We start from the raw sequence: 15183 nt of genomic DNA, 5'->3' as shown, positions 1-15183 counted from the left end.
AACATCATAAGCAACTTGGTCAACTCAAGACACAATCATCAATTAATCAAGTTGTCAATCAACACACAACATTCATCAAAATCAAGTATAGGAACACAAGAATTTACAAAACAAAGTTACATACAAAATGCCTTCTAAACCTGCCCAAACGTGTATAGTAAATTCCAGAAAATTCCCGTAAATTATAATAAAATATAGGCTTCCATGTTCTGACATCATTTTTCAAAAATAATAATTTTTGTCCCATATTACCACGCTAAGCGCACCCTGTACCGCGCTAAGCGTGATACCTTTAATAATCAGACCCATTTTATTTTCCAAAGCGCGCTAAGCGAGCTCTGCGATTCTACAGAAAATTCCTGCCCGACTTGCATCAAATTAGACCCAATCTTTTGTCCAAAAACATGTTTTAATCGATAATTTCCTGCAATTTAAGGTTTATGATCCTAGTTCTATTATGTATTAATCATTCCAATCACAAAAACACAATTATCCATCATATTTCCATCAATCTCCATCAACCCTAAACCTTCAAATCCTCAACAATTGGTGTATTTAAATCTAAATCATATTATTAATCACCAATACAACAGTCATCGTCATCATACAACATGTTAATCATACAATCAAATAAACTATCGTCATAGATCATCAATTTCATCAAGAACAACACAAAACCCCAACATACAATTATCAACCCCTTAAATCAAACATAATAATCATGATAACCCCTTTACCTTAGATTATTAGCCAAACTGGTTTCCTTTTCGAATTCCTATGGTTGATCTTCTCCTTCTCCTCTTCTTGCCCTAGCTCTCTCTTCTTTCACGTTTTTCTCCAACTTCTACGTTGAATGAATAATTCTCCTATTTTCTCTTTTACCCAGTTAGCCTTAGGACCCTTATTATGAACTTCATCATTTGCCCTTACTAACTTATCTCACACTATATCTTATTTTATTTAATTAAATAATAACAATGCTAATTAGACTATTTTACATTATTATTCTAACTAACATCTTAATTCAACTACCCTCCACACACATCACATAAACATCACACGTCACATAATATCATCTATAAATCAATGTGATTCATATAATCACATCAAAACATCAAATAATTAATTAAATATTTAAATCTAATTATCGGGGTGTTACACTAGGTGTGGGAGGGGAGCCTTTATTTCGTGATATATACATACCTCCCCAAGACTTAGATATTTATTAGGACTTCCCTCGGCGTTCACTCGTGATATCTTTCCAATAAATGAGCTCACTTACTTTTCTCTGAAACTTGTGTCGTCATTGGATCTGGACGTAGATGAGGCATAGGACGACAACACTTATGATCCCTCAGAGCATGATTATGAGAGCAGAAATGATGAGGATGGCTCTGATCACACCCTAGCAAGCGCTTGTAGTGGGTTGTGTGGAGCTGTGGCGGGTGCATATTGTGGTTGTCATTAGGTTTTGACCAGCTTAGTGAGGGGGTATAGTACATGGATTGTAGGCGTATTTTAGTACTAGATGGCAGGTTCCTGTGACTTACTAGGCATGGTCTGAAATTTTCTCCTTGGGGTAGCTTTCATGCGCGAGTATTTTCCGAGAACTTTTATTTTTTTGTCATTATGAATTGTATTCTAACCACTATCAGCACTTCATATCTTATGACACTTCGTCATCTATATGTATAGTATGTTTTTATGTTCTAATCTGCTTTATCTAATTTCTTTTATAAAACATAGGCTAAGTTCTTAAAACAAATTTAAATACAAAATTTGTCATAGTGTTTAATAATAATAATAATAATAATAATAATAATAATAATAATAAAGGGTGCCATTTTGTACAAGGAAAACCTTTAATTGATTTATTTATGGAAATAGTCCCTTTTAAAAATACATTCCCGCTGTTAAAAATCGGAATTTTACACAAGGGGTGTCTGAGATTTCCTTGGAGGAAGAAACTTATTCTTCTTCCGGGTCGTTAGACGCCCTTATATCAAATATCGATGGAAAAATAAACAATGATGAGGCTCTCATGTCTTTCCCATCTTGTTGGAAGAGGAGGTACGAGCCAATTTGCAAATGAGGGACCATGCTAGAGATTTTAGTTAGACTTGGATGCAGACCCTAGGCTATGAGCCTAGCAATGCTGGGGTACTGGAACTTTAAATCTTCAACATCATTCAAGGGAATCAACGTATGATTGGGTAGATGCAATAGTGGCAGGCACTTCTTCGGATTTGAGCACTAAGGCTACTTTGCATGATGGTGACACTATGTGTTAGATCCATGGTTTTATGGTTGGCATAAATTTTGCTAAAACATGGTTCTTATCTGATGTTGAGCAAGATGTTGTAACATCTTGACCAACTTTCATGACAGGTTCTGGTGTCATATGTTTTGACAAATGTTCTGCCTGATTTTGTGACATGTTACATCAGAATATCTTGACAGTACATACTGGTTTTAGTCCTTGAAGATTTCATTGAAAAATGATATTCTGGTACTCATATAGGCGCAACCATTCATGGATATTTTACAGACAATGCATATTTGATTTGGTTTCATAAAAAGGATCTTTGAGACCTATTTTTAGGAAATTTGGATTTAATTTTATTGGATTTGTTCCTATTTTGTGTGAAGATCTTGCAGCTGATTAAAAAAGAGAAGATTGGATTTGTCAAGAGTCCAATCCCATACTACAAGAGTATATAAAAAGAGAATTGTTAAACCTAGTATAGCAAGGATTCACAAGAAGAAAGAGTGGGTGTAAAATAAAGGTTTAGGTTTTGGGAGTCTTTTAAGGTTTTCGTGGATTTTATTTGTATGTCACTCATGTATCTTCTGATACATTGAGGTAGACTGATTGTTCTCACTCTTGAAGCTTTTAAGCATAATAGTTGATTATTGTTCTTGGTTGGGGCTTTTAAGCAAGATCAAGTATTGTTTATTGGAAGTGTAATCTTCTATTTGGTTCTTTGATACATTTGTTGTGATTGTGACTTTTTATCACTGAGGTGATTGTGGGAAGTGAGAGGGGTTTCTCATATCTAGGAGGTTCCTAGGTAAACTGGGACTCTTTAGGCTTTGAATTAATACTATTATAGTGAATTTCCTTCCTAGCTTCGTAGCCCCTAGAGTAGGTGAGTTGTGAAGGATAGAAAAACACTTAGAAAGGGGGGGGGGTTTGAATAAGTGTGACTTTAAAAAACTCTTAAGATAAAAACAATGAACACAATATTTTTATCCTGGTTCGTTGTTAACGAAACTACTCCAGTCCACCCCCTTAGAGTGATTTACCTCACCTGAGGATTTAATCCACTAATCACACAAGATTACAATGGTTTTCCACTTAGATACCCTCTAAGTCTTCTAGAGTATTCTGATCACAACCTGATCACTCTAGGAACACAATGCTTAGATACCCTCTAAGACTTTCTAGAGAATCCGATCACAACTTGATCTCCTCTAGTTCTTTACAAATGAATGTAAACAAATTCTTACAAGAGTTATATAATGCTTCTTAAAAGCTATAATCACAACTGTGATATTTCTCTTAAAGTTTAAGCTTAATCTCACTAAGATATTACAACAGTAATGAAGTGAGGTTGAAGATGAAGTTTGAGAGCTTTTGAATTTGACAGCGTTTCTGTATGTTTGCGCAAAGTGTTGTATTCAGCTTCTCATCAGAACTTCTATTTATAGGCGTTTGAGAAGATGACCGTTGGGAGCATTTAATGCGTTGCGTGATCCGTAGAACATTGCATTTAATGTTTCACTCTTTTTTCAACTACCTCGAGCCTTGCTTTTCCTACTTTAACTGACGTTGCCTTTAGTAGCTTCTAACGTTCCTTTTGTCAGTCAGTGTAGCCTGCCATCTTGTACTTGCTTCTGATATGATGTTTGTATAAACAACGTTTGAATATCATCAGAGTCAAACAGCTTGGTGCAGAGCATCTTCTTGTCTTCTGACCTTGAAGTGCTTCTAGCGTGATACCATAAGAACTTCAGTGCTTCTGCTTCTGTTCTCAAGTTCTTCTGATGCTTCACTAGACCATGTTCTGATTCTGCTTGACCATCTTCTGATGTCTTGCGAGAGCATGTTCTGATGTTGCATACTTGAACCTTCTGAGTCAGTGCTTCTTGCGCTGATTTTGTGCATACTCTTTGTATAATTCCTGAAATGGAAATTGCATAGGATTAGAGTACCACATTATCTCAAGCAAAATTCATATACATTGTTATCATCAAAACTAAGAATATTGATCTGAACAAATCTTGTTCTAACAATCTCCCCCTTTTTAATGATGACAAAAACATATATAAATGATATGAATTTGCCATCAGAATTTCAGACGACTAAAGACAATTACACAGTTATAGCATAAGCATATAAACATAGTGTGTGAATATGTCTCCCCTGAGATTAACAATCTCCCCCTGAGATAAAGAATCTCCCCCTGAAATAAATACCGGAAGAAACTTATAAATAAAAGACTTCCCTGAGTATTTTCCATTTCAGATGAGACGGTCACATATGCTTAGAACTTCAGAACATTCAGAGCTTCTGCTTCTTGCTTCCATAGGACAGCTTCTGACCTTTGAATTTCTTCTTGAATCATTGCATGCTAGATTGTATCAGAACATTGTTGAATGTACCAGAGCATCATCAGAGCATCTCTACATCCTGAAATGTTTCAGAACAAACTAAACGACAAAATTTAGAGCATGAATGAATCAGAACATAAAATATGTATCAGAGCATATAGTATGTATCAGAGCACAAAAAAAATGTATCAGAACATATAAGGGATAAGAATGTGTTGGAGCATATTCTATCACAAGAATATCAGAACATTCTTCCTTCTTGCTTCTGATCTTGAAGCTTCACAGCACTAAGCTTGCTTCAAATCCCATGAGCATGTTTCTATATAGAATTGCTTTTCCCCATGTCTTTGCTTCTCATGTTTAGCTTTTTAGAATGTCTTCACTCCTGCAAAAAACTCAAGGACATAGAACTTGCAAATTCTGTTAGAAATGTGGAGACTTACTCCCAGCAACTGATAATATAAATCAGATCATTTATCACATTTTCTCCCCCTTTTTGTCATAATCATCAAAAAACATAAAAGATTTAGATGAAAAACAAACAATATGAGAGAAAAGAAGATTTCATTGATCATAAGAAGGTATTAGAAGATACAAGAAACAATGCAAGAAAAACAGATGCAAGAACAAGAGACAACTAAGACTCAAAAGACTATGACTAGCCTAGCTTAGACATGATCTTGGCCAGCATGTCGTGAATCCCAGAAGTGCTTTCAGTTTGCTTCTTCATGAAAGTCCTAAACTCTTCATGTGTTTCATCATGTTTATCCAGGCGAGAGGCAAGAACATCTTGATTCTGTTGAAGAGCCTTGATAGCGTTCACCAGAGCGGAGGGTTCAGCAGAAGAAGATGCACGACTATCATACAGAGGGATAGCATTACCAGCAGCAGCATCCAAAGTGAGAATATCATCTTCAGCAGGATGATTCTCAGCATCTTCCATCCCAAAATCTGAGTCTGACTCAGAAGCATCTTCAGCATATTCTGGATCAGGGATCTCAGAATCTTCATTCTCCAGAGCTTGAAGAATCTCAGCCAGATTCTTTGGAGGAATGGGAGCAGCAACTTCTGAAGGGTAAACAACTTCAGGAATGACCAAATCTGGTGCTTCCTTAGAAGGATTCACCCTTAGCCAGTTGAATAGCCATTGAAAATCTCCAGTTAGAACCAGATACAGAGGCTTCCATACAACCATAGTCAGACATGGTTCATCTTCCAACTCATCAACGAACTTCTTCTCCTTAAGAGATCTCCAATTTCTGATTGGATTATAGTACCTACCATCATCAAGATCCAAGCAGTAACCAGAAGATCCAGAAGCTTCAGCAACACATCTTCTCTGGATGTTCATAGCATCGAACTAAAAGTCCCTTCTAAATAGTCTCCATAATTTCTTAGTAGCAGTTTGATCCAGCTTGGAGTCATATGCTGCTTTCAAGATTTCCATCCTCTTTTTGAAGTTAAGCTTAAACAGCTCAAGGTTTATATCAATAGGTGGTTCAGGAGGATTGAAGGTGAATTTATAGTCAGGGTACAGAAGGCAATAGGGTTTGGATTTTCTGTCAGGTAAAGAAAGGGTTAAAGAATGTGGAGATTCTGTGGTGAGGGTAGAAGAAGATGGAGTATCAGAAGGTGTTGGGGGACAAACATTTAGTGGTTGGGATTAAGGATAAGAGTAGAAGGAGGTGGTTGAATACTGTTTGGGATGGTGAGGGGATTGTGAGGTTCAGAAGATAGAGGCTGATTCTGAGAGGAACTAGCAGCTCTTAAGGCACGGAAAGAATCCCTGATGCGCTTCTGTTGGAATTCTTTGAAATTTACTTTGTAAGGATCATAAAAGATCTTCTGCTTCTTAGCTTGCTTAGCTTCTTCTTCTGAAGCTTTTCTCTTCAATCTTGCTTCTTTCTTCTTCTGTTCCTTCTTCTGCAACTCAGCCAGAGAAGGGAGGCGGGAAATTCAAACCGGTGGCGAGTGGGTTCGATGGGGATGGCCGGTTTGATCAAACCGGAACCGGGATTTCAAATGGAGGTGTTTATAAAACAGGGGAAAATGAACCGGAGTCGGTTTTAGGAAAAGAAGATGAAGAAGAGGAAACAAAACTATGGGAAAATATGGTGGAAGAAGCTTCTAGAATGGAAGTGGATTTAGATCGAGAAGCAATGAAACGATTCGTTTCACCGATTTCTGCTATGATTGAATCTGATGATTATGCTGAGTATTTGAGAACAGAACTTGTTTATCAAACCGCTTTGTCTCAAGAACCAAACAATGGTCTTTTACTTGCTAACTATGCTCAGTTTCTTTACATCGTTGCACATGAATTTGAAAGGTGCGTATATTCCATAGAATCTTTTCATATTTTTACCCTCTTCAAAACTCACATGGCCAAATTTCGTATATTAAAAGATAAATAGGTTAGATGTCGTAGATTGTCTGAGATTGTCTCATATTGCAAATTCGAACCCGCGCATATGAGATGTCTCTGAACCACTATCAGAGATTATCTCATGTGACGGATTCGAACCCACGTATCTGAGATTATGTCGTATGTCGTAGGTTCGAACTCACGCAAATTTCTTTCTTTGGACCACTATTAGCTAGCTATTGATTTTTAGATTTCTATAGTTCATTATTCTTCCCAATTTTGGAATGATATTTGATTTATTATAGTTATATTTTATGGGAAATCTAACCAAAAATGGAAGAAAAAAAAAAAAACAAAATATTTTTTTTGTCGAATTTAATATTGAAAGATAAGTTTACGGTGCAGTTTCTCTGTACCAGTGTACCACTGATTCATGAGCCAGTTTTGTATCGTTTTCTGCACGTGATGTACTCGTGTATCATACACATAACAAATATCTCACACGTAATTTTATTGACTTTACTTTTCATAGTCGTACTAAGGATTTTATTTTATTTTATTTATTATATGATTGAAAAATGTAACGTAATTTAATTGTATAGTTAGGAAAAGCAATTAACATGTGAAAAGTAGTTGTATTATTGACATTTTTGTATATGGTTTGAAAATACAGGGCAGAGGAATACTTCAAAAAAGCTATAGAAGTGGAGCCACCGGATGCTGAGTCGTTTAACAAATACGCAATGTTTTTATGGAAAGTGAAAAACGATTTGTGGGCTGCTGAGGAGACATATTTGGAGGCTATTTCAGCTGAACCTAGTAACACTTACTATGCTGCAAATTATGCTCATTTTCTATGGAATACTGGTGGAGAGGATACGTGTTTTCCTCTTGATAATTCTCAAGAAGTTTAAGTTAAAATGAGATGAAAGTTGGAGGGAAATATATTTAGAGAAAAGAGAAAAAGAAAAATGAAAAAATTTTGTAGCTTATATCGAACTTTTTTCAATCTTTTGATTTTTTTTTTATGGGGTGGATAGGTTGGGGTGAAGATCAGTGAAAGAGAGGGAATAATCTTGGGATATTTGTACAATTGTAATTATATAACTGTACATAACTCTTACAATGGATCTTTTAATTTAATTTATAGTACATGTTAATCTTTGATCAATTGATGGATTGTTTTATACTACCTAAAATTATTACCTAATCATGTATTCATACTTACTCACACCTGCACATCATCACCTAATCACCACATCATTACTTTAAATCATCAATCACATCACAAATAATCAAGCATCAATAATTCACACAATATCACAATAATGCGATGAAAAGAAAATAGACTCATGCATGTGGTACTAATACTTCACTGGTGACTCAGTCATCGTTTTCCAAAGATCCCCACCATAGGATCGATTCCTGTTTGGAACCGGAGAACATCAACAAATTGCACTCAATCTGCACAATGGGATTAAGGGCCGTCACTGGACTAATGGTCCTACAACATCACTGGAATTTTTTCCTACAATTATGCTACAAATGCATGATGCTCAGGTTCACAAAATCAATGACCACGACTAGTCAAAATGGCATCATCATTCATGTATTCATTAAAGTCGTGTCATCATTCAAACATACAATATCATAAGCAACTTGGTCAACTCAAGACACAATCATCAATTAATCAAGTTGTCAATCAACACACAACATTCATCAAAATCAAGTATAGGAACACAAGAATTTACAAAACAAAGTTACATACAAAATGCCTTCTAAACCTGCCCAAACGTGTATAGTAAATTCCAGAAAATTCCCGTAAATTATAATAAAATATAGGCTTCCATGTTCTGACATCATTTTTCAAAAATAATAATTTTTGTCCCATATTACCACGCTAAGCGCACCCTGTACCGCGCTAAGCGTGATACCTTTAATAATCAGACCCATTTTATTTTCCAAAGCGCGCTAAGCGAGCTCTGCGATTCTACAGAAAATTCCTGCCCGACTTGCATCAAATTAGACCCAATCTTTTGTCCAAAAACATGTTTTAATCGATAATTTCCTGCAATTTAAGGTTTATGATCCTAGTTCTATTATGTATTAATCATTCCAATCACAAAAACACAATTATCCATCATATTTCCATCAATCTCCATCAACCCTAAACCTTCAAATCCTCAACAATTGGTGTATTTAAATCTAAATCATATTATTAATCACCAATACAACAGTCATCGTCATCATACAACATGTTAATCATACAATCAAATAAACTATCGTCATAGATCATCAATTTCATCAAGAACAACACAAAACCCCAACATACAATTATCAACCCCTTAAATCAAACATAATAATCATGATAACCCCTTTACCTTAGATTATTAGCCAAACTGGTTTCCTTTTCGAATTCCTATGGTTGATCTTCTCCTTCTCCTCTTCTTGCCCTAGCTCTCTCTTCTTTCACGTTTTTCTCCAACTTCTACGTTGAATGAATAATTCTCCTATTTTCTCTTTTACCCAGTTAGCCTTAGGACCCTTATTATGAACTTCATCATTTGCCCTTACTAACTTATCTCACACTATATCTTATTTTATTTAATTAAATAATAACAATGCTAATTAGACTATTTTACATTATTATTCTAACTAACATCTTAATTCAACTACCCTCCACACACATCACATAAACATCACACGTCACATAATATCATCTATAAATCAATGTGATTCATATAATCACATCAAAACATCAAATAATTAATTAAATATTTAAATCTAATTATCGGGGTGTTACACTAGGTGTGGGAGGGGAGCCTTTATTTCGTGATATATACATACCTCCCCAAGACTTAGATATTTATTAGGACTTCCCTCGGCGTTCACTCGTGATATCTTTCCAATAAATGAGCTCACTTACTTTTCTCTGAAACTTGTGTCGTCATTGGATCTGGACGTAGATGAGGCATAGGACGACAACACTTATGATCCCTCAGAGCATGATTATGAGAGCAGAAATGATGAGGATGGCTCTGATCACACCCTAGCAAGCGCTTGTAGTGGGTTGTGTGGAGCTGTGGCGGGTGCATATTGTGGTTGTCATTAGGTTTTGACCAGCTTAGTGAGGGGGTATAGTACATGGATTGTAGGCGTATTTTAGTACTAGATGGCAGGTTCCTGTGACTTACTAGGCATGGTCTGAAATTTTCTCCTTGGGGTAGCTTTCATGCGCGAGTATTTTCCGAGAACTTTTATTTTTTTGTCATTATGAATTGTATTCTAACCACTATCAGCACTTCATATCTTATGACACTTCGTCATCTATATGTATAGTATGTTTTTATGTTCTAATCTGCTTTATCTAATTTCTTTTATAAAACATAGGCTAAGTTCTTAAAACAAATTTAAATACAAAATTTGTCATAGTGTTTAATAATAATAATAATAATAATAATAATAATAATAATAATAATAAAGGGTGCCATTTTGTACAAGGAAAACCTTTAATTGATTTATTTATGGAAATAGTCCCTTTTAAAAATACATTCCCGCTGTTAAAAATCGGAATTTTACACAAGGGGTGTCTGAGATTTCCTTGGAGGAAGAAACTTATTCTTCTTCCGGGTCGTTAGACGCCCTTATATCAAATATCGATGGAAAAATAAACAATGATGAGGCTCTCATGTCTTTCCCATCTTGTTGGAAGAGGAGGTACGAGCCAATTTGCAAATGAGGGACCATGCTAGAGATTTTAGTTAGACTTGGATGCAGACCCTAGGCTATGAGCCTAGCAATGCTGGGGTACTGGAACTTTAAATCTTCAACATCATTCAAGGGAATCAACGTATGATTGGGTAGATGCAATAGTGGCAGGCACTTCTTCGGATTTGAGCACTAAGGCTACTTTGCATGATGGTGACACTATGTGTTAGATCCATGGTTTTATGGTTGGCATAAATTTTGCTAAAACATGGTTCTTATCTGATGTTGAGCAAGATGTTGTAACATCTTGACCAACTTTCATGACAGGTTCTGGTGTCATATGTTTTGACAAATGTTCTGCCTGATTTTGTGACATGTTACATCAGAATATCTTGACAGTACATACTGGTTTTAGTCCTTGAAGATTTCATTGAAAAATGATATTCTGGTACTCATATAGGCGCAACCATTCATGGATATTTTACAGACAATGCATATTTGATTTGGTTTCATAAAAAGGATCTTTGAGACCTATTTTTAGGAAATTTGGATTTAATTTTATTGGATTTGTTCCTATTTTGTGTGAAGATCTTGCAGCTGATTAAAAAAGAGAAGATTGGATTTGTCAAGAGTCCAATCCCATACTACAAGAGTATATAAAAAGAGAATTGTTAAACCTAGTATAGCAAGGATTCACAAGAAGAAAGAGTGGGTGTAAAATAAAGGTTTAGGTTTTGGGAGTCTTTTAAGGTTTTCGTGGATTTTATTTGTATGTCACTCATGTATCTTCTGATACATTGAGGTAGACTGATTGTTCTCACTCTTGAAGCTTTTAAGCATAATAGTTGATTATTGTTCTTGGTTGGGGCTTTTAAGCAAGATCAAGTATTGTTTATTGGAAGTGTAATCTTCTATTTGGTTCTTTGATACATTTGTTGTGATTGTGACTTTTTATCACTGAGGTGATTGTGGGAAGTGAGAGGGGTTTCTCATATCTAGGAGGTTCCTAGGTAAACTGGGACTCTTTAGGCTTTGAATTAATACTATTATAGTGAATTTCCTTCCTAGCTTCGTAGCCCCTAGAGTAGGTGAGTTGTGAAGGATAGAAAAACACTTAGAAAGGGGGGGGGTTTGAATAAGTGTGACTTTAAAAAACTCTTAAGATAAAAACAATGAACACAATATTTTTATCCTGGTTCGTTGTTAACGAAACTACTCCAGTCCACCCCCTTAGAGTGATTTACCTCACCTGAGGATTTAATCCACTAATCACACAAGATTACAATGGTTTTCCACTTAGATACCCTCTAAGTCTTCTAGAGTATTCTGATCACAACCTGATCACTCTAGGAACACAATGCTTAGATACCCTCTAAGACTTTCTAGAGAATCCGATCACAACTTGATCTCCTCTAGTTCTTTACAAATGAATGTAAACAAATTCTTACAAGAGTTATATAATGCTTCTTAAAAGCTATAATCACAACTGTGATATTTCTCTTAAAGTTTAAGCTTAATCTCACTAAGATATTACAACAGTAATGAAGTGAGGTTGAAGATGAAGTTTGAGAGCTTTTGAATTTGACAGCGTTTCTGTATGTTTGCGCAAAGTGTTGTATTCAGCTTCTCATCAGAACTTCTATTTATAGGCGTTTGAGAAGATGACCGTTGGGAGCATTTAATGCGTTGCGTGATCCGTAGAACATTGCATTTAATGTTTCACTCTTTTTTCAACTACCTCGAGCCTTGCTTTTCCTACTTTAACTGACGTTGCCTTTAGTAGCTTCTAACGTTCCTTTTGTCAGTCAGTGTAGCCTGCCATCTTGTACTTGCTTCTGATATGATGTTTGTATAAACAACGTTTGAATATCATCAGAGTCAAACAGCTTGGTGCAGAGCATCTTCTTGTCTTCTGACCTTGAAGTGCTTCTAGCGTGATACCATAAGAACTTCAGTGCTTCTGCTTCTGTTCTCAAGTTCTTCTGATGCTTCACTAGACCATGTTCTGATTCTGCTTGACCATCTTCTGATGTCTTGCGAGAGCATGTTCTGATGTTGCATACTTGAACCTTCTGAGTCAGTGCTTCTTGCGCTGATTTTGTGCATACTCTTTGTATAATTCCTGAAATGGAAATTGCATAGGATTAGAGTACCACATTATCTCAAGCAAAATTCATATACATTGTTATCATCAAAACTAAGAATATTGATCTGAACAAATCTTGTTCTAACAATCTCCCCCTTTTTAATGATGACAAAAACATATATAAATGATATGAATTTGCCATCAGAATTTCAGACGACTAAAGACAATTACACAGTTATAGCATAAGCATATAAACATAGTGTGTGAATATGTCTCCCCTGAGATTAACAATCTCCCCCTGAGATAAAGAATCTCCCCCTGAAATAAATACCGGAAGAAACTTATAAATAAAAGACTTCCCTGAGTATTTTCCATTTCAGATGAGACGGTCACATATGCTTAGAACTTCAGAACATTCAGAGCTTCTGCTTCTTGCTTCCATAGGACAGCTTCTGACCTTTGAATTTCTTCTTGAATCATTGCATGCTAGATTGTATCAGAACATTGTTGAATGTACCAGAGCATCATCAGAGCATCTCTACATCCTGAAATGTTTCAGAACAAACTAAACGACAAAATTTAGAGCATGAATGAATCAGAACATAAAATATGTATCAGAGCATATAGTATGTATCAGAGCACAAAAAAAATGTATCAGAACATATAAGGGATAAGAATGTGTTGGAGCATATTCTATCACAAGAATATCAGAACATTCTTCCTTCTTGCTTCTGATCTTGAAGCTTCACAGCACTAAGCTTGCTTCAAATCCCATGAGCATGTTTCTATATAGAATTGCTTTTCCCCATGTCTTTGCTTCTCATGTTTAGCTTTTTAGAATGTCTTCACTCCTGCAAAAAACTCAAGGACATAGAACTTGCAAATTCTGTTAGAAATGTGGAGACTTACTCCCAGCAACTGATAATATAAATCAGATCATTTATCACATTTTCTCCCCCTTTTTGTCATAATCATCAAAAAACATAAAAGATTTAGATGAAAAACAAACAATATGAGAGAAAAGAAGATTTCATTGATCATAAGAAGGTATTAGAAGATACAAGAAACAATGCAAGAAAAACAGATGCAAGAACAAGAGACAACTAAGACTCAAAAGACTATGACTAGCCTAGCTTAGACATGATCTTGGCCAGCATGTCGTGAATCCCAGAAGTGCTTTCAGTTTGCTTCTTCATGAAAGTCCTAAACTCTTCATGTGTTTCATCATGTTTATCCAGGCGAGAGGCAAGAACATCTTGATTCTGTTGAAGAGCCTTGATAGCGTTCACCAGAGCGGAGGGTTCAGCAGAAGAAGATGCACGACTATCATACAGAGGGATAGCATTACCAGCAGCAGCATCCAAAGTGAGAATATCATCTTCAGCAGGATGATTCTCAGCATCTTCCATCCCAAAATCTGAGTCTGACTCAGAAGCATCTTCAGCATATTCTGGATCAGGGATCTCAGAATCTTCATTCTCCAGAGCTTGAAGAATCTCAGCCAGATTCTTTGGAGGAATGGGAGCAGCAACTTCTGAAGGGTAAACAACTTCAGGAATGACCAAATCTGGTGCTTCCTTAGAAGGATTCACCCTTAGCCAGTTGAATAGCCATTGAAAATCTCCAGTTAGAACCAGATACAGAGGCTTCCATACAACCATAGTCAGACATGGTTCATCTTCCAACTCATCAACGAACTTCTTCTCCTTAAGAGATCTCCAATTTCTGATTGGATTATAGTACCTACCATCATCAAGATCCAAGCAGTAACCAGAAGATCCAGAAGCTTCAGCAACACATCTTCTCTGGATGTTCATAGCATCGAACTAAAAGTCCCTTCTAAATAGTCTCCATAATTTCTTAGTAGCAGTTTGATCCAGCTTGGAGTCATATGCTGCTTTCAAGATTTCCATCCTCTTTTTGAAGTTAAGCTTAAACAGCTCAAGGTTTATATCAATAGGTGGTTCAGGAGGATTGAAGGTGAATTTATAGTCAGGGTACAGAAGGCAATAGGGTTTGGATTTTCTGTCAGGTAAAGAAAGGGTTAAAGAATGTGGAGATTCTGTGGTGAGGGTAGAAGAAGATGGAGTATCAGAAGGTGTTGGGGGACAAACATTTAGTGGTTGGGATTAAGGATAAGAGTAGAAGGAGGTGGTTGAATACTGTTTGGGATGGTGAGGGGATTGTGAGGTTCAGAAGATAGAGGCTGATTCTGAGAGGAACTAGCAGCTCTTAAGGCACGGAAAGAATCCCTGATGCGCTTCTGTTGGAATTCTTTGAAATTTACTTTGTAAGGATCATAAAAGATCTTCTGCTTCTTAGCTTGCTTAGCTTCTTCTTCTGAAGCTTTTCTCTTCAATCTTGCTTCTTTCTTCTTCTGTTCCTTCTTCTGCAACTCAGCCAGAGAAGG

General features: G+C 36.1%; 1 protein-coding gene across 1 annotated transcript; it reads left to right on the top strand.

Moving 5' to 3' along the window:
* Window positions 1-6231: 6231 nt before the first annotated feature.
* On the top strand, window positions 6232-8150 carry LOC131633164 (uncharacterized). The gene is made up of 3 exons (XM_058903881.1): window positions 6232-6333; window positions 6549-6943; window positions 7653-8150. The coding sequence occupies exons 1-3, from the start codon at window positions 6232-6234 to the stop codon at window positions 7891-7893; spliced, it is 738 nt and encodes a 245-aa protein (XP_058759864.1). The 3' UTR covers window positions 7894-8150.
* The last annotated feature ends 7033 nt before the right edge of the window (window positions 8151-15183 follow it).

The sequence above is a fragment of the Vicia villosa genome, unplaced genomic scaffold, assembly GCF_029867415.1.
Source record: "Vicia villosa cultivar HV-30 ecotype Madison, WI unplaced genomic scaffold, Vvil1.0 ctg.001083F_1_1, whole genome shotgun sequence".
NCBI classification, from domain to species: domain Eukaryota; kingdom Viridiplantae; phylum Streptophyta; class Magnoliopsida; order Fabales; family Fabaceae; genus Vicia; species Vicia villosa.
Note: the sequence above shows the minus strand (reverse complement) of the source record. Positions and strands in the feature narration are given on the sequence as shown.

What these genes read in the sequence shown, in the direction of transcription:
- LOC131633164 (XM_058903881.1), top strand. Translation starts at nt 6,232, where the DNA reads ATGGAGTATCAGAAGGTGTTGGGGGACAAACATTTAGTGGTTGGGATT. An exon ending in TTTGGGATGGTGAGGGGATT is followed by an intron (nt 6,334 to 6,548) that starts GTGAGGTTCAGA and finishes TCTGCAACTCAG; the next exon opens with CCAGAGAAGGGAGGCGGGAA. An exon ending in GTTGCACATGAATTTGAAAG is followed by an intron (nt 6,944 to 7,652) that starts GTGCGTATATTC and finishes TTGAAAATACAG; the next exon opens with GGCAGAGGAATACTTCAAAA.